The 25,022-nt window shown below is 38.6% G+C and overlaps 1 protein-coding gene and 1 long non-coding RNA gene across 5 annotated transcripts in view; one reads left to right on the forward strand and one right to left on the reverse strand.

Moving 5' to 3' along the window:
- RANBP17 (RAN binding protein 17) overlaps window positions 1-25,022 on the reverse strand; it is a 282,863-nt gene that overhangs the window by 75,148 nt on the left and 182,693 nt on the right. For all 4 annotated transcript variants that reach the window (XM_036497037.2, XM_004587435.2, XM_058677578.1 and 1 more), the window contains 3 exons: window positions 19,926-19,989; window positions 19,723-19,831; window positions 4,930-5,033 (listed from right to left, as the gene is read on the reverse strand). In XM_036497037.2, the coding sequence (XP_036352930.2) occupies window positions 4,930-5,033; window positions 19,723-19,831; window positions 19,926-19,989 (277 nt within the window). The remainder of the gene's footprint in view (window positions 1-4,929; window positions 5,034-19,722; window positions 19,832-19,925; window positions 19,990-25,022) is intronic.
- On the forward strand, window positions 16,738-18,938 carry LOC131482633 (uncharacterized). Its single transcript, XR_009247181.1, has 3 exons — window positions 16,738-17,016; window positions 17,761-18,046; window positions 18,778-18,938. It is a non-coding gene; the product is annotated as an uncharacterized LOC131482633 (long non-coding RNA).

A 25,022-nucleotide genomic window follows, 5' to 3' on the forward strand; every position in this document is an offset into this window, starting at 1 on the left:
CAGACCCTGGGCTTGAATAAAAGAGATCTGACTTGAATTCTGGACTCTTAATTAAGCTGTCCTTAGTATAATGCTTGGAAAGAGAAAAGAAAACCCAGGATCAGATGCTAGGATGTCAGAACAAAGAGCACAAATAAACCTAACAGCAGAGCAAGGTGGGTGGATCACAGTAACTGATTTCAGCAGAACAAGGTGGGTGGATCACATTGTAACTGATTTCTGAAGATACTGTTTCAGTGTAAGTATTCGGGGAGAAAGTGGACTCTAAATTCCTTTTCCTTGGATTTTCTATTTCTTCTTATTTTGATTCATTAATGAAAGCCTTTTCTTAGATAGGAGTTTAAATTACTATTAAGGAGCAGTCAACAAATACTGATTTCAAAGTAGGAAATAATAGTTATAATAGTTTAACTGAAATAACAGTTTAACTGTCAGAAAGTATCTGAAATTTCTCATCCACTCCACTCTTCCTAAAAGCTGACGTGATTTAACTGGGTGTAGTTTACAAGAACATTCAGTTTATGTGGTCTAACAGTTTATAAGAGGGATGGTTTCCTGGATTTCTGGATCTGAGAGTTTTGAGTTGTTTGTCTTTAAAATAATCCACTTTTTCTCTCATGATCCTACGAGTCCTCATTTTTCCATAATTGGCTGGCATCAATGTATTTACTTCATGTGATCTCCTATTAAAGCAACAACAGGAATAGTTGCAATAGCAACAAAAACTCCAGACTGCTTTTTCCTTCTATTTTTCTTTTTGCCACCTGGAAATGTTCTTCTCTCAGCTATCCACCTTCTTTATAATCTCTCGGACAAAATGTGATCTTCTAAGAAGCTTTCTTCAAACAATGCTCACTGTTGACTTTGCAATCTTTGTATTATCACAGTTTTTTAGTTCTATTTTTAATTTATGTTCACTCGCAGGTAAAAGACTAATCTTCAAATACTCTTTGGTTCCTACACACATCTAAGATCCACATCATGCAACACTACACTAGTTATCAGGACTCATGGGTTTTTACTTTCCTTGTGCCTACTTTAAAGGCTTCATTAAATTACTTATTTATTGTGTTCCATTATACAAATAGGGTCATTTTTAGGTGATCATAAATTTTCTTTGCTTAAAAGATGCCTAGGCAACAGAAATGCTTTAATTGACTCAAATCTATAGTTCTTTTGATTGCAGTAAAATGTGGCTATAAAATTGTATCTTATCAATCTCATATTTTAGAAAATAGTACAAAGCAGAGGAAACACATAATTACTCAATTTATGCTTTAAACAAGTTTCTCTGGGCAGGGATATGTGAATAACACAGACCTCTTATGCTCAAAAAATATCTTTGATCTCAAAGCAGAAGAGAGTCCAGTAAAAATCTATAGAGACACAAACATATTAACAGTATTTCCTTCATAGTTACAATCTACCCAGCTCTGGCATGAGACATGAAAACTGCTAACTGGAAGCTCAACTGGGTTGCTAAATAATGTGAGAGGAAGAGGTGATCTGATTGAAATGTAGGGGAGGAGCAGCCATAGTGCATCACCTCATTTAGAATAGCACAAAGAGGTCTATTTTTAAAGTTGCCTTTCTCCTAGGATTGGCTAACCCTAGATTGATCTGAAAATAATTTGAGTGAGGCAATTGTGCTGCGTAGGGTAGGTCTGGGGATCTATGTGGATTCCTTTTTTTGATAGTTCAAGGAGAAACTGATGAGTGCTTCAGCCCTCTGCGTGGTGAACTGTTGTCTGCGTGCCAATTGTGAGACGGATGGGCTGAGAAACAGCTGAAACGTGGTTCCTTCCACCCTGACCCCCAAAACAGGGTTTCTAATGGAAAGTCTGACAGACCCTTTACTGTAGTGGCACTACTGGGGGCAGCTATAATATTATCCTCATAATTCTACTATATAATAACAACAAAGAAAAAGAAGGTGAAGGGTCATTGTGCTTTGTCTTTAGAATTAAGATGGCTGTCTTCATCCTTACAGCATACTCTTAATTCTGGAGACACATCTTAATAACCTCTAAATAGTTCCAACAAAAGAGCCGTGTCAGAGGAATGAGCAGGCCCCAAGGTGTTTCAACTGGAGTGTTTTCATCTGCCTTTATTGCTCTATCCCTCTCCAGAATTAAGGCAATAACCTGTGATAAATTATTCAGGAACTGCTACAGGGATCAAAGCAAAATCATTCTGTTAAAGTGCTGTTTGCAACATTTGGCACTTAGTGCGAAAACTTTTAATGTGCGCATGCTGAAAATCAAGGATTTTAAATAATTTAACATTGAGGAGTTTTTACGAAGGGACTAAAGATAGCAGGTTCCTACTTAACTGCTCCTCTGCCTCGGAGAAGTTTTCATTCATTTTCCTTAAAACCTTTGACGTCATGGCTAAATCAAAAATGATGCATGAGTCAGAGGAGTAGTGGACTATATTTTACAATGGATAAAATTATAGGAGGAAAACACACGCTCTGAAATAATACTCTAGAGCTGGGATTTGTCACAGCATTTTCTTTCTTTTCCCCTTTACTCAGAGAGAAAAACCCAAGACAAAAATTCAATGTTCTCTTCAATTTTATTAGAACTAAGTAAGAAAACAAAGCTATAAATTTAAGAGTTTTGCAGCCTTTTCTCTCCTCACAACTGTATTTCAATTTGGCAACATAGGTCCTTATCGTTTAAGTTCCTCTTGAAATCTGCATTTGAAAAATATCTACAAATACAGAGTGGAAAATCCTGGTATGGGCTGCAAATTAAATGAATTTGGCAGTCCTGCGGCATTTTCATAGAGATATTTTAACAGCATCACCTCCTGTGGATTGGAATACTAAATACTTTATTGAAGAACAAAACAGAACTGTTTTTATCTCTGGTACTTGGAAAATGAAGTACCTGAAAGCACTTTTGCATGTATTATTTATTCATCATGATAGAAAAATAGCCTTAACCTAATAAATTACATTTAAAAGCATTTAGTGCAAAAGTTTTGTTTATGATAGAGCAACAGATCTAGTTCTTCATCGGTAGCTTAAAGCACCAAGTTTTCTTTATACAAATTAGACAGATGGTGCTTACAGTAGAATTTACTAAAGGTCTGTCACAACAAATGCAGCCAAGCTGCATATTTAATCACTGCAGAATCTTGTCTACCTGCAGCTGCCAACTGCTAATCCAATTTCCCTGATAAATGTGGCAAGAGACACGATCAGCAATAAAGAGCATCTAACTCCATTTTCCTGCAGGGCGTCTTTTGATGAACATTTAGGACGGAAGCACGGAGTGCACTGTGTGGCCTTGGTTCGTGGCAGCTGCATGCATTCTGAGGCACAGTTCTCAGGTTACTCACTTAATTCTGCCACTATCATTACGTTGCTATTGATCTCAGTAGCTGTTGCCTACACAGCATTACTCTAGATGAAGCTGAATCAGGCAGTTATCATGCATCAAACTTGCTCAAAAGCCTGGAGATTTCCCCTTAATTACTTGTGATTTTATTTGCAAATACCGTTAAAGTGTAATCAAGCAGTCACTTTCCAGGGTCGTTAAGAACTTGCTGGTTTAGGGATATATCACTGGAACTCCATTAAAAATGACTCTAGGAAGATGGGTTCTATCAAACTAGATGGGATTACATCAAAACAGGCTTGCAATATAATGAAATCTTCAAATGAGACAAATGTAATTTTTATAAAGATGGTTATTTTTCAACTTCACTGCTTCTTTTTTGATAATGGGCCAGCATCGCCATCTTAAAGCTGCACAGATTCAGTTGATAAGGAACAATATTTGGAAGACATCTAAAAACTTCCATTAACCTAAATGGAAACTCTGGTAAAGAATTTCAACAAGATAAGACATACAAAAAACATGTGTAACATTGTTTTTTTTGGGTTTTAAAACTCTCTGACCTTGCCAGTCTAATAAAATACTTACTTAAAACACTGTATTTTTAATTAAAAGGAGTACGATTTGGCTAAATACTGTTTTGGTAATAGACACAAAAATCATCAAAGGTAAGTTTGCTATATACATATTTTTTTTTTTTTTGGAAAAGAGAGGAAAGTCATGCAAAATACGATTGATACTTCCAACATAGATCAACTACTAATAAAATGTGACTCAAGCATCACCAACACAGGTGCCTATGTCCTCTGGAGTGCACTTATTAGTCCTTTAAAAATAATAATCAGTGCCAGTCTATTTAATATAGCCTGGATGCACTACAGTTTCCGAAGGCATTATTTCTATTTAGCTAAGCTTGTGCCGCCCATCCCCCATGTTAAAATATGGGGCTGTTTTGTCACAAACAGCTTGCTACACTTAAGGATTTTACTAATAAAACATAATGTTGTCTAAGATATTATGACTGTTGCCACAGCTGAACTGACTTGTCAAATCAATCCTAATATGGCTCCCACAGGCACATAAAAGCCTTATTTAGCTATCAGTTATCCTAATCACTTTGTTCAGTTTAAGAATGCAATACTTCAAGACTAGTTCCTATTTATACATATATGCCCAGCCATTTAATAAAGTCTTGATTTATATAAATTCTTGTTTAAAAATATTTTGAGAGGTAGTGTTTTAGCGTGTGTGTGTGCGTGTGTGTGTTCCTCCATATAGGTATGGTGAAACACACAGCACAGGGTAGATGTTTACAGTCATGAACCACGAGAGATGTTCTATTAAAGACTGCCCTAAGAGACATATCTGTTCCATTTAATCACAAACTAAATGTCCAAAACCTTTCTCTGATCTCAAAGTCCATTCATGTAAGAACACAGAAAAACACTTTTATGAAAAGTGCAACTCAAAGACAGATGCAAATAGGAATGCAGGCAGAAGGAGGCACAGAGAACATGCAGACACACAGAGAACCCTTTTCTGAAACAAAACTGTCTTTTCTCACGTTTGCAAACAAACCCACCTTCACTTCTTCCTGTTTAAAGTTGTTGTTGAATATCTGTAATACCGTTTCAAAAGAGACTGTGAGAGGCAGCATGAAATTCTCAAATTCATCTTCATCTTCGCCTATCAGAGAAACAAAAGGGTCACCATGGTTTAAAATGCATGCTATTGTACATTAGCCTCAACACCCAGTGCTTCATTGAGGCTTAGAAATGTTCCGCATAAAGGGTCAGGTTGCATTCACAGCCTGGCCACATTGTGTGTTTTGGCTCATTGAATATTCTGGTGTTTTGCCTACTCTTTTGCACCAAATGAAATAGCAGAATTACTTACCAGCCATTTTTTCCCCTAGCTCTTTATTGGAACTAACAGATTCGTGCCCCAGGCATCTCAGCCCTAGAGCTCCTAAGGCCCCCAGAGCTTCCCTAGTGCCTCAAGGAAGGCCACTTTTCAAAGCCTCAGAGACAAGGGTTCTTTCCTTCCCATCTCTGTAGGTGCCAAGGCCCTGAAGGGCTCACAGACTCAGGTGCCCTGAGAGCTCAAAGTTATTATTCTCTTTTATTTATGTTCTTTTAAAAAAGCTAATTTATTAAATAGATGACAGGGAAACTTTTACCTGCCAAAAAGCACACAGCCCCTCATGGTCATTTGGATTTTAACTACATTCTCCATGGGTACATTTCCTCTTAGGCGAAGCTTCCTTTTCTTTATAGAATAAGGAAAAGAAAGAAATTTCCTCTTAACTTTCATTTTACAGGTAGACTAGTTTCCTCCAGGATTCTGTCAAAACACAATCTTCACACACCGCTATGCACAAATGATCATTTGTATGTGACTTCTTTCAAAATACATTTCTTTTAAATGAGATTAGATTATCTCATTTATCCTATGCCAAAGAAGGTAGAAGCCCCATTTTACTGAACAAACATGCAGAACAAGGTGAACTGTCTTGCCTAAGGTGGCATGCTTAGATGGAGGGTAGACCTATGTGGTTCAGATCTCCTGATTTTTATGCCGATTTCCTATTAATTTCAACAGAGTCTTAGAGAGGAAACAAAATTTCAGAGAAAGGACCAGTAGTCTTCAAAATCTGGCTCTTGATCTAGAAGCGTCAACACTGGGGGACTTGTTAAATGCAAGTTCTCAGGTTTTAGTCCTTACCCACTAAAACAGAAACTCCAGGAGTAAAACGTCCTCCATGTGATTCAGATCCTTACAAACATTCGATAAACACTGACCTTCATACATAATTTCACAGATAAGGAAACTACAATTCAAGGTCATATACAAAACATCACTGGCTGAGTCAGGATCCTTGGATTCTTTAAGGAATGCCTGTTTCAGTTGACTCTTGACTTGTGGTGATTTCTCTCCTTTCAAACTTACATGGTTTGTTTCAGGAGTCCAACAGAATTGGGAACTTGGCTTTGTTCACAAAGAGATGCCCCAAAGCCAATGAGTCGGTGCAGTTCTGGACAAGAGTCAAGACTGTGGGGCTCGGCAGCGTGGCCTAGTGGCTAAGGCCCTCGCCTTGATCCCATATGGCCGCTGGTTCTAATCTCCGCGGCTCCACTTCCTCTCTATCTCTCCTCCTCTCAGTATATCTGACTTTGTAATAAAAATAAAATAAAATCTTTAAAAAAAAAAAAAAAAAAAAAAAAAAAAGAGTCAAGACCGTGGATGAACAGTAAGAGCAGAACAAACTATCATCTCTGCTCAAACTGACAATTCAAATTATCCTTCTTAGGCCTTACTCTGTCAACTGGTAATAACAGACCTACACACAAGCAATTATTTTGCAATGCCATGGTCAAATGATAGCTTTCCTAATGTCTGAGTTAAATTCTTCCCAGTTTGTGTTCTTCTTTCTCTCCTTGGTTTATCATGGCATTTTGCTTGCCTCTGTCCTCTAATACAATTTTGTCTTGAGTTGCAGACATTGAAGCATTTATCTAATGCAGTCTTCACTATTGTGATATCATCAATATCATAACACCATTATCACCACTTGATCAGGATTACTATAAGAATTAAATGAGATAAAATTTAATTAAAAAAAAGATTTGTAATGGGACGCTGGACTATATGTTTGTTATATGCTGGCAATGAGGGAATCCCAAATGAACTTGAGCTGTGGTTATGCAACGGGGTGGAGGAATCCACCATGGGGGGAGGGTTTGGGGAGGGGTGCGGAAAATCCCAGTACCTATGAAACTGTCACGAAATACAATGTAATTAATGTGTAAATTAATTTAAAAAATGCAATAAAAATATTAAAAAAATTACTGGAACAAAAGACAAAAAAAAAAAAAAAAGATTTGTTTATTTGAAGCTCACGAGTTACAGAAAGAGCAAGCAAGACAGAAAGATCCTCCATTCGCTGGTTCACGCCCCAGATGATCACCAACCATCAGACCCAGGCTATGTTAAGACGAAGCCAGGAGCCGAGAGTTTCATCTGGATCTAACACATAGGTGGCAGGGGCCCAAACACCCAGGCCATCCTCCACTGCTCTTCCCAGGCACCTGCAGGAGCTGGAGAAGTAGAGTGTAGTCAAGACATGAACTGGTACCCATAAGTGATGCCAACGATGCAGCTGGTGGTTTTATTTGCTCAGCCTCAATGCTGACCCCAGACAAAACTGATGATGTGTGTGTAAGTAAACTATTAGAAAGTACCCTGACAGTGTCTTTACCTTTGTGAGAACAGAAACTGTGTTTTTGTAGTTCTCTGCCAAAGAAAATTATATAGGGCTCTACAGCAAATAGGCTCAGGCATCTGATTTTTCCCTCTAATTGTACTGCTCATTTTCATATAGCTTACTAACTATTGAGCTTCGATTTCTTCATCTATGCAATAAGGACAAAATATCTATCTCTGAGTGCTCTTCAAAAGCTTCAACGTTGTAATTCATGGAAGGCAGAAGATGCTCATATCTTAGGTGTGGAGGCACTAGTGTATTAGCACCCAAGAGAGTGTCCGGCATACTCATATTTCACGGAATTACTGTTTGAATGAAAGGCAGTTGCTCAACTATCATAAATTAATTTTTTGATATTTATTTATATTCATCTTCATCTACTTTGAAAGGTGGAGATAAAGAGAGAGGGAGAAGACAAAGAAGGAAAGAGACTAAGAGACAGAAACAGAGATGGAGACCTTCCATGTGCTGGTTCACTTCCTAACTGCCCACAACAACCAAAGGCAGGCCAGGTTGAAGCCAGGAGCCTGGATCTCTTACCATCTCCCCATGCCAGAGGTAGAGGCACAAGTCATCAGCTGCTGCCTCAAAGATGCATCAGTGGGAAGTTGGACTGGAAGCAGAGGTACCAAGACTGCAGAACACAGTGTATCAAGTGAAAGCCTAATCTGCATGGTCACAACACCTGTCTGACATGAATATTAAAAAGCTCTTATTTTCTTAATATTTGACAAAGAGTAATGTAATAGGGCCCAGTGTGGTAGCCTAGTGGCTAAAGTCCTCATCTTATAAGTGCCGGGATCCCATATGGGCACTAGTTCTAAGCCCGGCAGCTCCACTTCCCATCCAACTCCCTGCTTGTGGCCTGGGAAAGCAGTCAAGGACAGCCCAAAGCCTTGGGACCCTGCACCCATGTAGGAGACCCGGAAAAAGCTCTGGGCTCCTATTTCGGATTGGCTCAGCTCCGGCCGTTGTGCCTGCTTGGGGAGTGAATCATCGGATGGAAGATCTTCCTCTCTGTCTCTTCCTCTCTGTATATCTGTCTTTGTAATAAAAACATATCTTTTTTTTAAAGAGTAATGTAATAAAAAATCGAAGTAAATATTAAATTATGAACAGATAATATGTATATACACTAAATTTAAATGATGTAATACTTTTTTTTCAACGATAAAAGTACATTTTTTTTTTTGGAAATGCCGATATACAGAGAGGAAGATCTTCCGTCCGATGGCTCACTCCCCAAGTGGCCACAATGGCTGGAACTGAGCCAATCCGAAGCCAGGAGCCTGGAGCTTCCTCTGGGTCTCCCAAGCAGGCCCAGGGTCCCAAGGCTTTGGGCTTTCCTTGACTTCTTTCCCAGGCCACAAGCAGGGAGCTGGCTGGGAAGTGGGCCCACCGGGATTAGAACCGGCACCCATATGGGATCCCGGCACGTGAAAGGTAAGGACCTTAACTACTACGCTATTGTGCCGGGTCTGATAAAAATATTTTAAAAGAATTATTTTATTTTTATTGGATAAACAGAGTTAGAGAGAATCTTCTATTTGCTGGTTCACTTTCCAAATGGCCTATATGGCTGGAGTTGATTTGATCTGATCCAAAGCCAAGAGCCTCTTCCAGGTCTCCCACATGTGTGCAGGGGCCCAAGGATTTGGGCCAGCCTCTGCTACTTTTCTCAGGCCATTAGCATGCAGTGCTGCATTGGAAGTGGGGCCAGAATTCAAACTGGTGTCCAAATGGGATGCCAGTGCTGCAGGCAGAGGCTTAGTCTTATATGCCACCACACTAGGCCCCCAAAGATAAAATATATTTTCTAAATGTGGAATTTCTAATAGGAACAGTTATAATTATCACTGTAGGAAAAGCACTGTGCTGGAAAGAGTAGATACTAAGAGTTCATCTATGTTTGATCTCTGGTTGTGAGTAAGTCACTTTATTCATCTAAGCCTTAGTGTGCTCATCTGTAATTAAGAGACACAATATTTCTGTCATCAAGTGAGCTGTGAGGATTAAATAAATGAGGAAACACCTGCAACTGCCCTTGCTCAATGCCAGGCACCTAATAAATGACTGTCATTAACATTGTTGTAATCTTCAGTTTAACACGGACTTAGAGAGGTGATTACGGTAATCAAAGTGTGACCATAAGATGTTAGCCCAGTATTCTTCCTCAGGGAACAAAGCTTTTCATGGTAAAAATGTTTATTCAGAACAAAGACAAATTCAGCATTTTGACATTTCAATCCCTCAATTAATATTCTGAGCTACATGGCAAAACAACAACAAAAAACCAATTCCTCTCCTGACACTGAAATTTTGAGACAAGTAGCAGGAGTACAGAAGACAAGCCAGCAACACATGCAAGGGGAAGCTAAGGCAGATAGGAAGGGGAGCAGTGGGCAGCAGCTCTCCTTCAGTGTCAGCCACCGGGTGGGGCCCTGTGACAAACACCGGCAAAGTGACAGCTTCAGTAGTGATTTCCTAGGTGCTTAGCATGTGCAGGTAAGGAGTTTGGTACTTTATGAGAAAAACCACTCCTGTGGCCGTTACTATGTTCAAAGCACTAGAAGTCCGTACTGGTCATGCCATTCCCAGCACATGGCACAGTTTCCTTCAGTTCACAGTTGAGCACAGAGTCTCACAGGCATGAGACAGCTTGTCCGATATCCTCCAGTCAGTAAATGTCAGTGAGCGGGGATGTCCAAGCAAGTCTGCTTTACTCCCAAGCTCTTGTTTGTCCCCCTATTTCTCTGATAGGTCACGAGGAGGACTGAAGAAAGGTCACGGAATCCTAAGCTTGGAGCCACATGAAGTCAGAAGAGGACAAAGCACAACAGATTAGCTCTGGGGAGGAAAATGGATTCACTGGCAGCCAGCTTAGATTGGGGTAGGCAGGCAAAGCTGAGACTTGCACAGGCAGTTTCAGTGAGCACTGTTGCTGCAACGTGGTTTGTCCTGCCATTGGTGCTAGGGAACTGGCCAATTACAGTTACATTGTACCAGCAATCACACACAGCATCTAGTAGAAGAATTTTTTTTCTCATCTGTGTCAGCTATACATGCTGAAGTACTAGTTACTGTTTCCGATGTGAAAGGAGAAACTATGAACTCACCCTCTCACAACTTCATATTTAAATATGCTATCATATACATAAACGTATGCAATTATTCTGTCTGGAAGAATCAAAACTGCTAGTTTTTTCTTTCCTAACAAGGCAAGGGACCAGAAATCATAATTATTTTGAAGATAACTGCCAATTTACAAGCTAATATTTTCATTGGTATCAGGAAAAGTAAATACTAACAATATTGTAAGGCTTCAGTCATACACAGAGAGAAATGATAAAATCTTTGGCTTTTATGTTAAAAAAAAAATCAAAGCCAATCTACCTGTACTGGATTTCTAAGGATATGATTAAACAGTAACAGTTTTGTAAGTTCTGAGAAATTTTTTTTTTTCAGGGAAATCATATCAGAATAGTAAGTCATTCCCTATGTTTGCTGTCAGATATTTCATTTGTGGGACATCCCATTTGCATTTTATACAATCTAAAACCTTGAAAGCAAAATGGCACAGCCAATACAACATGATGCAGACTATGGGGGAAGGAGCTTGGCAGTTAAGAGAAAAGTCAGTGTTGCCATTTGACTCAGCAGTTCAGTGAGAACTGAAAGCACACGTTTACACAAAAACTTAGACACACATGTTCACAGCAGAGTTGTAACAGGCAAAAGGCAGAAACAACCCAAATGTTCCTCAGCTACTGCAAAGATGAAGGAAATGTGGCATGTCCATACAGTGGAGTACTATTTAGCCACACAAGGGGAAAAACAGTAGGGACACATGCTAACACATAATAAGCCTCAGCAAACACTATGCTAAAGGAGAGAAGCCAGAGAAAAAGACCACAGGTTGTAGGATTCTGTTTATATTAAATGTCCAGACAAAGCCATAGAGACTCAGAGATCGTGGTTGCCAAGGGTAGGGGTATGGGACAGAAGTGACTACTTATAACAGGGCTTCTCCTCAGATGATCAAACACCCTGAAATTAGATACTGGTGGTAATTGTCCAATCTTGTAAATATTCTGTATACAAGGGTACTTCAAAAGGCTCATGGAAAATGAGGCTACAGAACTGGGTATGAAAAAGTTGGAGGGGCCACTGTTGTGGCATACAGGGTGAAACCACTACCTGCTATGCCAGCCACTATGCTATGCTAGCATCTTTACTTCCAACCCAGCTGCCTGCTAAACACCTGGAAAATGCATCTGCTCTTCTCTTCCATTTTTAAATACAAATAAATAAAACTTCACATTTCTTCAGAACTGATTGTATATAGCAGCTGGATTAACTGCAAAGTTGAGGAAGAAGGTAAGAAGGAAGTGACAGGAATAATTATAGCCTGTATAAATGATGGCAGTCAACAGTTACTGAGGGTTTATTGCATAAGTATAGTAGTAGTGTATGAAATATTCTGGCATTAGTGATAGGTTGGTTTGACAGACAAGAAAATGACACCCTCCCACTCCACATTTTAATACATAAGACCTGTGAATACATTAAGTCACATGCTTAAAAGGGAGTTAAGACTTCTAATCAATTGAAGTTAACCTAAAAAATTAGTTGGGCTATCCCAGATGGGGCCACTGCAATTATGAAAAACAGAAGTTTGGAGAACCATAAGGATGGCAACACAGGAAGATGGTGACCTGATGCTGCCGGAGAAGAGGGCCATGTGTGAAGGAAAGCAGGTGACCTTCAGAAGCTGCAACAGAGAATAAACTGTTCTCTATAGTCTGCAGGAAGGAACACAGGTTTTAGAACACTGAGACAAATCTGACCTCCAGAACTGTAAAAATAATACATTTGTATTGTCTGAACCACTAAACTGTGGTAATTTCTTTTTCTTTTTTTTCTTAAGATTTTATTATTATTGGAAAGCCGGATATACAGGGAGGAGGAGAGACAGAGAGGAACATCTTCCATCCGATGTTTCACTCCCCAAGTGAGCCGCAACGGGCCGGTACGCGCCAATCCGATGCCGGGACCAGGAACCTCTTCCAGGTCTCCCACGCAGGTGCAGGGTCCCAAAGCTTTGGGCCGTCCTTGACTGCTTTCCCAGGCCACAAGCAGGGAGCTGGATGGGAAGTGGAGCTGCCGGGATTAGAACTGGCGCCCATATGGGATCCCGGGGCTTTCAAGGCGAGGACTTTAGCCGCTAGGCCACGCCGCCGGGCCCAGCTGTGGTAATTTCTAACAGCAGTATTAGGAATCTAAAGAAGTCAGCAAAGGTCAGGTCTCCGGTTAGGAAGCACTGATGTAAACGGAAGCATATTAAGACAATCAAGGAGACCCAGGAAAGCATCAGGGCTGGCACTGTGCCTGTGAGGCTGACATCCTATATGGGCGCCAGTTTCAGTTCCAGCTGCTCCACTTCTGATCCAATGCCCTGCTGATGGCCTGGGAAAAATAGTGAAAGATGGTTCAAGTGTTTGGGCCCCTGCTACCCATTTGGAAAACACGGAAGAAACTCTTGGTTTTGACTTGGCCACTGAGGCCATCTGGGGTATGAACCAGTGGGTAGAATCTCTCTCTGACTTTCAAATAAACCAATCAATCCTTAAACAAAAAGAAAAGCATCCATTTAAAATGAAGTATTAACGGTTGATCTTGGCAGTTAGTGTCATCTGAAGGTGAAGGCACATATCCTCTCATGTTTCCTAGCACATCACTAGGACAACACTTCAACAGTGCTACCAGAGCAACACTTGAGAACTGTGCTCAGTTGGCTCCTGGGATCTGGACCCAACTCTGGCTTTCACTGCAGTTTTCCTCTAAAATGCTAGGAGTTCTGTCTTTGACCAACTGTGGCTGCAGGCAGGGCAGATTTTGGTTTATGTTGGGACATATCATTAGCTCTTGCTTCACAACTCTAAGCGCAGAGGACAGAGTAGCGGTTTCAAGAGCACTGCGCCTGCTTCATGTTAAGGTCCAAGTGACAGTCTGTGCTTCTAACAGCACACTCAGTGAATGTGTTTCTTAGTATTTACTATTTAGCAAGTATTTGCTTTATGATAGGCATTGCTGGAGGCCTTCTCATATATCTGTATCTTAATTAAAACACGATAGTTCTTCAGAGTATCTCCATTTAATAGATGGGAAAACTGAGGCTGGCTGTCATTCCAATCCCTAGGGAGTGAGACTGCCTCAGGTCTCAAAACAAAGACCATACTGCCCTCTGCCCACGACTACTACCTCTTCTCCAGCAAAGCTCTTCTTAAGTTTCACCCCTAAAGCATCTCACTCCCTGGGGTGCTCTGGACTGTCCTCCAAACCAGGTAAGTTATTAAAACCAATTCTGGTCTTAATGGGCTGCTTTCTGCCTAAAGGCCAGCTAATTAGTCTTAATTATCTCCTTATAGATTCTAAGTATTTCCAGCTGCTTCTTTACCCCTTACTTGCCCACTCTCTTCCTCCCTCTTGTCTATTTTCCAGACAGTCTTTGCCAAGTCATCCACACAGATGAAACACTGATGTATTCTTCCTAACAGAATATTAGACGCTTTTTTCCTTCAAAAGTGTTCCTTTAAGGATGTTTATTTATGATTTATATGAAAGCTAGAATGAGGGAGAAGGAGGAGGGAGAGAATCTTCCATCTGCTGGTTTATCCCTGCCAAGGGCCATGAATAGCTGAGGCTGGGTCTGGCCAAAGACAAGAACCAGGAACTCTATTCATGTCTCCCACGCCAGGCAGAAGCCGAAGCATCATCTGCTCATCCCCCAGAAAGCATTAATTCAAAGCTGGATCACAAGTGGAGGTGCTGGGACGGATACCGGATGAGAGCTCAGCCCTAGTGCTGCAACGTCTTCCCCAAGAAGATTAGCTATTTCTGATCAAGCATCTCACCTGCTAATTCTTCCTGGGATATAAAACTCTTGATTCTAATAACTTGGCCAGTTATTAGACATAAGAACAAACTTTTAAAATTGCATTTGATTTCCACTGGCCATTAAGTTGCAATACACCTATTTGGGTAAATAAAAAAATGAATCTGTTTATCTCACAGAGGCTTAGAAAGTAACCCTTAATCTTTCCTCTCAATGTCTCCAAGCCCCAAATCAATCATTTAGTCCAAATAGTTCAAATAAAAGTGAAGTTACATTTCTTAATTGATTGGGAGTTGAAAGGTGAAGTAACAAGAAAAGGGAATGAAAATAACAGTTACATGATTGACCTTGGGCGAGCCATTTAATCTCTCAATAGATAAACAATGGAGTAACACTTAATGTGGATTGTTGTGAGGATCAAACAGAACAAAGTCTACGAAAGCAGTTTGTAAACTATAAATTTGTAAACAATGACTAGTTACTGTTAATAGGGAAAAGTGTCTTTCATGTGTGTATTTATACTTCTATCTTTACTATTTCTAGAATACTCTAAAAATTTTACAAATTTATTTCTTTGTGAGGGAAAGGAGCTAGGTCAGGGGAGGGGAGGACTGGTCCCATCTGCTGCTTCACTCTCTAGTGCCTGCAACAGCCAGCACTGCGCTGAAGCTGGGAGCCAGCAACTCAGTCCAGCTCTCCTATGTGAGAGTCAGGGCCCCAATTCCAGGAACCATCACTGCTCCTTCCCAGGGTCTGCATTGAGCAGGTAGCAGGAGTCAGGAGCTGGGATTGAACCCAGAAGTAGGCATTTTAATCACGAGGCTAAACAAATGCGCCCATCTTTTAAAAATTCAAATTATTTATTTATTAATTGAAAATATCTTGCATTTAAGAGAACAATACCTTCAAGTGCCAATTACCTAATATAAGCCACAACAGTATATGGACACTGTGCTTCCCTCACAGAATGAACCCCCTTTTAATATCCAAGAACATATTAATTCATTAATACTAGGAGACAGACTGTTGAAACATTAATGTCAGTACAGGCCTGGGATTAAAAGCATAGCTGCTTTGTAGAGTTTAAACACCTGAGGCATGCACTGTCCCTTCAAATCCTCTCCTTGTGCTTCTCATGTGAATTGCTCAATTTGCAGGATAATCTTGAAATGTCCAAGGAAAAACAAATGTTGGTGACATTAAGCAAATCCAAATCCCAATCTGTGGCTGGTAAACAGTTACTCTGTAACTAATACTTCTTGCTTCTCCACAAAACCAACAGCTTTGCAACTGCTCTTTTCCACACTCCCCCTCTTCAATATTTGTAAACTGAATTCACTTCCAGTCAAATTAAACAAAATAGGTTTTTATTTATCCAAGTATTTTACACTGAACAGCTCCCTAGAGGTTCTCCATTTCCTGGCTTGGGTATTATTCTTGCCTTTAGCTTATTAGATCGACAAGGTTAATTTTAAAACAACCTAGGGAACTTTAAGTGATTCTTGGATGGGTTAACGTGCTTTGCACATATGGTCAGCCACCCATTTTTTTGTGCATGTATTCTTATGAAGGTATTTTTTTGCATTCATTTTGATAACTTCTCAGTATACAAAAAAATACACTGCCAACATCTCTTACATGTTTTGAAACATTATCATTAAATAAAATGCTTTCAGTTCTGTTCCTCATACAAGTGAATGCTTTGTATAGTTTAGCTAAAGCAATTTGATTAAATAGTAAGACTGTTTATTGCCAATCTTCTTCCCCTCTTTTCATCAGAAATCCAACATAGGGCACACAACATCTAATAAAATTCATACAAAGAACAAATACTTGAACAGAAACCAAAATGCATTTCAAAGTAAGTATCAATTAATGTGACACCTAATTTCTTCCCCCTTTTCTAACCATGTCAACGTGCATGGCCTATCCATAAAACACAATATATTTTGTAGAATTAAACTAAAATATGCTTTGTAGTTCAGTTCAAGAGTCATATCCAAAAGTTATAAGCAGGCTGCTTGTAGGCATTTTTGATTTGATTTTTAACTCCCCCCACAATCCCCCAAATCAATGATATAATAAATTCATTCTCAATGTTATTTGTTAATTTGAGAAGGATTTTAACCTTTAATGCTTTTATTTCTTATTTAATAATGGATTTTTGCTGCTCTTAACAACAACCCTATCTTTTTCATTCTTGTTTCCATGACAGTGAACACACAATAGAAACTATCAAGTCATAAGTCATATACACAGAGATTCTGACAGCAAGGTGCCAGTCAACATAGCTTGTTGAGACAAGCCTTCAAATAATAAACCTATGTTCAACAATACTGAAACAAATGATCACACATCAAGTAATAACACTTTTTGTGCAGAGAGCAGCAAGTGACTAATCGGGCACAAGAGTGTCCAAGCACAGCAAATGGGGAAAGCACACAGCCTCTTGCTCTGTTTTGTTTTGGAAAGGCCAATGATCAAAGCTATTTCTAGAAGGAATCTGGCAGGTAAAACTGATTACAAGAGCCATGGTGATGCCATCTTGCTTGTTATATATGTGACTGCCAATCACTGAGCAAGCACTTACTAAGCACCAGCAATGCGGAGACACTGAGTTTGGTGCTAGAACAAGATGAAAAAGGCAAGGTTGACAGCTTGAAGGAGCTCAGTATATTTTGGGAAGGAAACACACCATGGTAATTTATACCACAAATCATCACTTGAGGGTTGTGACATACACTAATTACTTAAAATAAAAACCACTGGTGGATTATGAAGAAATTTCTTTTTAAAGAATGTGAAAGTAGTTGCTAAGGTTTTGAATATTATCTATGACCCAGATTCAAATGAGTTACATTGAGCACCTACCATGACCCAGGTACTGCTATCAAGACTATCTTGGTTTTTCTCAAGGAGCCTAAAAAGTACTTATAATACAACAGATATTCAACTTTTTTTTTAAATTTAAACTTCAAAATATCAATTTATTGTGTTCTGAGTTAAATGTTTCAAAGAAATGTGATCCTCAGAAACCTAATAATATCATGTTATTAAAACTATGCCTGTTGACTTCATTTTCTCATATCTCAAAGTTTACTTTAAGCAATAATAAATAAAAGCCAAGTTGGCCTTGAAAAAAGTATACAATGCAGGGTCTTTCTGAATACCAATATTCAATGTCCTGCATGCATACTCTGACATACAGCGTTCTGGTTCTGAAGTGTATTTCTCCTTAACTTTTGTCTTCCCAGTTCTTTCACTGTGTGACAGAATCATTAAAACAGCACGTTGAAGGACTGGAAAATAAACCACGTCCAGACAATGGTTTTAAGGTCGTCTTTAATCCTGGACAAATGGGAAAACAAGAAAGGCAAGCTCCTTGAGGGCAGCAAGCCTGATTCATTTTCGTCTTGCTTTCTGAGTTTAGTGCAGAGTGTTCTCCAAATGATTGTCAGGGACAATGACAGGTTGGAGCTGCTCCTCTTCAAGGCAGCAGCCAAGAGGAAAAGCTGCCACTCGACTCTCCTGTTGCCGAAGGTAAGCAGATGATTGGGTTTTGCATGCTTGGTTTACACTCTTCAAATATTTATAGACACTTCTCTTTGCCTCCAGCCCTAGCTGTCACTTAGCCACATTATACCATACATGGTTCTTTTAATCTTAGCAATCAATCCCACTAAGATCTTTAATCATTCTAGCTGCATTTCTCTAAATTTTTGGCTGTTTGTCTTTCTGGTGATTTACTCGGTTGAAATTCATGAAAAAAAAAATAGGAGGTGGAATACAAAAGGATTTAATCACCTTTTTATTTTAGGATTCAATGCCCCTTATTGTGCAAAATGAAATGACTTAGTTTTGTATCTTACTTTAAAAATTCAAATTGGTGGATCCATCAATACATTGCAAGAGAAAGCAAGAAAAAAATATCATTGGTATTACATTCTCTTAGGAACCTCCCCATGTGTCTAGAACTGACTGACCTAATGTGCACTCCTCAAATAAGAAGGAATGGAAATCCAGAGTAAGCCACTGTGGAGACTTAAGTGCCCCTCTGAAGGAGCTGTCCATCTGTGGACACTTCTGGTGAACTACAGCATTTCAATAAAAAAATGTAAAAATAAGTTAAAATTTACTATTGTAAAAGTTAACATGAAAGAAAAATTTAAACAAATTTTAAATGAAATGTGAAAAAACTGTCTACAGATGGCTACAGAAACATTTAGCAATTTGTTGTTTTTCAAACTGACAAACTTACATCTGTTTAACAGTAGGCTTTGAAGAATACATATGCTGTGGAATGCCACATAATGGCTAATTAACATATACATTGCCTTACATAGTTATTTTTGTGAAGAGAACACTTCAATTCCCATCATTAGCATTTTCAATAATTCAATACATTGTTTATTTACTACGTGGAACAAAGCATCTTGGACATCTTCCTCCCACCTACTTGAATTTTTGTATCCTTTGACTAACATAACCCATATTACATGGACACTTAGGTTGATTCTATGTCTTGGCTATCATGAATAATGATGTAATAAACATGGAAATGCACACACCTCTTTGACACACTTATTTCATTTCCTTTGATATATATCCAACAATTGGACTGTTGAATTGTATGTTCCATTAAAATTTTTTTGAAACTTTCATATGGCTTTGTATAATGGCTGCTCTATCAATTTTGAATAATTTGACGTAAACCCTTTCCAACGCATTGTTTATTGGCTCCAATAAACATGATTTGTATAGTTAACACCTTGTTTTTTTTACTTAATAGTATAACACAAACATGTTTTAATTTTTAATGATTACAGACAAAGTAAGTGAATATAATTTATAATTCTCTATTTACTATTGGATGCTTACATCATTATCTAATTTAAATGTCACACAAAAGAAATCTGTGTAAACTTTTGTTTAATATTATTCCTAGATTTGTAGCAGTCAGATCAATGAGCAAAAGAACACAAAGAAAGTAAATTTTAATGTTAAAAAAAAAGTGAAGTACTGTACTATTTGAATTAACAAACACTACCCAAAGTACAAAGATCTGTCTTTTGGCTCCGCTGCTAATAAATGAATGCTCAGTATTGCTGAAAATGGCAAATTTTAATACACTGATAACTGCATCCACTAACATTTTACATCTTTATTCATGTTATATGCTGATCCCTTGCTAATTGAACTGAAACCCTTCATCTTACCAAGGTCGACCATCAGAAGGCGGGTGAGGGCTGTGTAGAAGGTTGTTCGGCACCTGAAGTCACTGAGACTGCAATTGTCATTGATGCCAAGAAAGGGGAAGTGTTCACTCTAATGAAAGCGAAAGAATACTCAAAGTTACTGCTGTTTTACACCTAAAGTATCTAGGAAAATTCTGGTCATTAACTATGGAAATAAGCCTTACCGTATGGTTTTTTAGCATGAATTTCACAGCATCTATTTTCACAAGTTTTTTTAAAAGGATATAGGTGATAGAAGTTAAGGAATGTGAGAAATATGTATTTCAATATGTAGTAAACCAAGAAATAACTCCAAACTATAATGGCATCAATTTCTCATGATGAAGAATAAATATGATTTTTCAAGAGTATTCCTATAGAAATGACTTTCATTGTGTTAAGAATGATAATCCATTATTAACCAGTGCAATTACTTTTTCTATCTTATACATATTCTAGTTATGGAAAGGAAGAATGAATTTCATAATTAAGACAAGAACTTCTTTACTATTAAAGCCTTGATGGTAGAAAATTAAAATGACCCCTTTTTACATATTTGGTGTAACCTGAGATTTCTTTTGGTACAATGTTATTTCATAATCAAATAATTATAAGAGACACATTATAGGCTATGAAGGAAGAGAAGATTACTCAATTCTAAGAAACAATAGGCTCAGTTGGTGTAAATTTAAGATTAGAATATAATTAGGAAGATACAGCAGAGAGCAGGTTTCCAGGTATTGAAAAACAACTTCAAGGAATTTGTATTTCTCAGTACCTACTATGTGCAAGGTATTTTTCATATGTGAATGCACCTAATATTCACAATTAAATTATTAAATATTACTTATTTCTAATCCAAAGATAAAGAAACGGAAGTTGAGAGAAACCAAGTTTCTTGCTCAAGGCTACACAACTGAGATTGATGGTACAGAGATCTGAATTGAGGTTTGAGTTAGACATTGTTCTTTTACTTTACCATATTATCACTGGAATAGTTTCACTCAGAATGATAATAAAGTTGAAGAATCACAATCATCAATACAAAGTTCAAATTATGCATTGTATGATGTGGGCTCTAAGCACAGCTCCTCAGTTTGCAAACACTGTCTTAGCTGATGATAGTTATGTGCTTACTATTGTAGCTAGAACATCTCTTGGCCACTTGCTGCACACTTCCTACATCTTACTGGAATATATGGCTCCGTTACTACTGCAATGAAAACACTGGCTCCTTTCCTTTCCTTCAGATAATATATAAACATGGAGCTTTGTAAACTGTCTCAGTACAGTGTCACTGAATAGCCTAATTCTAAATTTTATTCACTCAGCTGCTGATTTCAAAAGGTGGAAACTGCAAATGGAAACGACTCAGGAAACCTGAGTCTTGGACTGCACTACTCAGTCAGCTGAATGTGTCTGCATACTATGCTCAGCCCACCTAACCCTTAATTCCTCTTTTTAATAAAATAGTAAATGAAGATGAAACCTATGTCCAAGCTACTTTACAGGCTTGCTCGGAGGATCAGATGATGCAAACGTCTTTGCCAATTAGAAATGTAGGAAGAAGACATAAAGATTTAAGAAATTTACAGAACAGGTGTTACTTGCAAAGCAAATTCTCACAATTTCATAATAAAGCACTATCATTTTCATGCTTCAGATGAGAAAAGAAGCTAAAAGTTTTTGATTTCTAAAAAACAATTAGTTTTATTTAGCTTCAATGTCCCTCAGACTCCAAAGTGACCCTTCCAGCTGCATAGTCAGCCTGTATGTGTGGTTCACCTCCATATTAGACTGTAAATTTTCAAAGGGCAATGACTGCATCCAGGTATCTTCTTTAGCACCCTGCTCCCAGCAGGACTTAATGCCCTGTGTTTCTGGTAGGCTAAAGGGCAACAAGCTCAAGACTGACAGGAAGTCAGCTTTTCCCTGTATCCAAAGATGCAGATTTGACCATGGTTCAAAATCATCAATCTCAGAGCAGAACTGCCATTCAAATGTTTCTCAGGTAGAAAGGGTGAGGATCAATAAACCTGCAAACATCTCAAGTAATTATCAAGTACGGTCTCTTAAAATCACCAGCTAAAAGTGACAGGGTCTACCAGTAACAGGAATGCTGCCATTAAAAGGAATCTTCCTGTCGGTGTTGCTAATAAACAGCAAGTCATGTTTTGACAATGGAATATTTATGGAAGCAATAAACACAACATTCACAGGAAGAATTTCACCTGCCAAAGACACATTTTTCTGCAGAACTGCATCTGTGCGTTTTGTATCAAGGCCAGCCTTAGTGTCTAGTAATCACATCCTAAAGAAAAAATGATTAAGAATGGATTTTTACTTTTGTCAATAAAGCAAAAGAATAAGAGTTCATCTCAATATTTATGCTACTTTATAGGAATTCCATTCAAAGTTAGTTATGGCTGTTAAGAGGGTTAATATAAAGAAAAACAAATAGACATATCATCTTTACAGTTTTTATACATTCATTTTGTTCTTACAAGAGATTAGAATTCTTACAGGCTGTACCATTTTGGTTGGTTGGGAGTACAGAGAAATTTTGGTGGTAATTGGTTAGATGTAAGGAGCCTACTTAGAGCAGCTCATAGCAGTAAACATGCCAATAATGATGGTAGCAGTAACAGTGACAGCAGAAAGAGTCCTGAGTAGTAGGAGAGAAGCCTATACATGTTGCTTATGGACCATGTGCAGGGCAGAGCCAAGACTCCCACTGGGCCTGACGGAGGCTGAAGTCATGAGCTCCTTCACTGAGTTCCAGCATGTCCATTTGATGCTCAACACACTGGGGCTCCTCTAGAGACAATAAACTTGGAAATAAAATTCGAAACTGGAACCAAGAGCAACTGACAAGGAAACCCTTTCTTTCAGCGGTGGCCAATTCTTCATGAGTCACCATCACATCCAGGACTGAACAAACTCTACAGTAAGACTGTCTAGTCTGTACATTGTTTAGTAATTTAAATAGTTGCTCAGTGGTTTGTATAGACTTTATAGTTTAGTGTAGTTGTTAAAATGCTGGTGGCTCAAACCACAATACCTGGATCTGGCTCCTTGTTGTTGCTTCCTTTTTGTGCAGGTCCTGGGAGACAGTGGTGATGGCTCAGGTATTGGGTTCCTGGCACCTAGACAGCAGACAGTGAGTTGCCAGCTGGTGGATTTGGACCAGCAAGGGGTCTCTGTAGGCATCAGCGGAGTGGGCCAGCATGGTCCCTCTTTCTCTCTCATATGTGCTGCTTTTCACTTTCTGCCTCTCAAATAAATTAAAAGCATAACTGGTTTAAAGGGGGATCCTTTAAAGTAGCCATATTACAATGCTACATAACTATACTATTTTTTACTGTATAAATTTACAAGAAGCTAGTATATACTTCACTTGTGCTAAATTGAAAATAAAAGAAAAGAAATTGTATCAATGAAATGGACTTGGAGCTTGTAGCACAAGTCTAGGAAAGAAAAATTTGGAATTAGGGTCAATTGTATTAGAATTTAAAACTTGTGAGGGCAGGGTCTGTGTGTCTTATTTGCCCACTTGGTGAATGCCAAATAAGTATTTGCTGAATTGAAAGAGGTCAATAAGATAAAAGTAACTCATTAATATGAGTTTGGAATTAAATTTGAAATCTACTTTTTCATTTTGACTCAATATTAAATCAGATAAAGAGCATTTTAATTGCCATACTTAACACAACAAAGCCAAGACCAACGAAGCCAGAAATACTACAGTGTTGAAAAATAAGATCATCATGTTTATCAAGTGGCTTTGATAGGAAATGTACTCTTGGCTTGCAAAAAATGAAAACAACTGGTAGAAACTAAGCATCTAGGCCTGGCACAGTAGCCTAGCAGCCAAAGTCCTTGCCTTATATGCACCAGGATGCCATATGGGTGCCGGTTCTAATCTCGGCGGCTTCACTTCCCTTCCAGCTCCCTGCTTGTGGCCTGGGAAAGCAGAAGACGGCCCAAAGCCTTGGGACCCTGCACCCATGTGGAGACCCAGAAGAGGCTCTTGGCTCTTGGCTTTGGATTGGCACAGCTCTGGCCATTGCGGCTGCTTGGGGAGTGAATCAAGGGATGGCAAACTTCCTCTCTGTCTCTCCTCCTCTCTGTATATCTGTCTTATCAATAAAAATAAATAAATCTTAAAAAAACTAAGCAATTAGATTCATGATGCATGTAGATACAAATGACAGTCATTAATTTCCAGTCTACAGGAACTAAGGGAACAGTCCCGAAGTCTTAGAGAGTTTGAAACAAACGAAATGTTTATCACAGATAACAAGGACCAGCTTCCTGAATATATGCCTGTGCCTAGAAAGATCTGATCTTAGTTTAATGCTCATCTGTTGTGGTCTGAAATTCTTAATAACTTTAAAGAAGGTACTCAACTGTTTTCATTTTGTTGTAGGCCATGAGAATCACATGGTTTTTCAGTTAACATTGGAGAAGTTATTTGTTTTAAGAAATGTGGAGCTTAACTGCATCAATAAGGCCACACACTCACAAAAAGAGGATTTTTGAATACATTTATGAATTAACAATTCTTTTACAGGGTCTCTTTTTTAAAAGCTAAAGTATGCTATAAATGGTAATTACCAACAGAGGCCTGACAGAGAATGACATTTTTTTTCTTGTTTGTACAAATCTGAAATCGCAAGTGAGGCACTGACTACTGTAAATTTTAGTAAAGAATGAATTGAGTAGAAATAAGGCTCACTTATGTTTTAAGAAAGGAAAACTCAAAAGTAATGATTAATAAGCTGAATTTTGGGTAATGGGCACTATCTTCCTCCCTATTTCTCAGCATTTAAAATATTTAAGTTCATTTGATTTCTCTGTGTCAGCCTTCCTCTCTAGCTTTTCCAGAAACTTACTTGTTCCAATCACCTGAATAATTAATTTCACCCCCTTCTCTGATAGAAACTGGATTTCTGACCAGAAAACACTGCACAGAAGACCTAACTGGGGAGGGCTGACACTAGGAACAGTCATGCCCAGCTCTGCACATGTTAGAGAAGCAAGAATTTTCTAAACTTTGTCTCAGAAGTTTACAGTATGTTAAAAATGTATTTGCTAACTTTGTTATATGTGTCCCTCTTAGGAATCTGATGGGAATACATGTATTTTTTCCCTCAGAAATGTCAATGCATTTTAAAATGACAGTAGTCTTACCAATTCAGAAAGCTTCAAATTCGGCAGACAGCAATTCTGGGGTGAATGGCAACAGGCTATGCAGTTACAATCTGCACGGATGTAACAGC

This window comes from Ochotona princeps, chromosome 19 (assembly GCF_030435755.1).
Source record: "Ochotona princeps isolate mOchPri1 chromosome 19, mOchPri1.hap1, whole genome shotgun sequence".
Taxonomy (NCBI): domain Eukaryota; kingdom Metazoa; phylum Chordata; class Mammalia; order Lagomorpha; family Ochotonidae; genus Ochotona; species Ochotona princeps.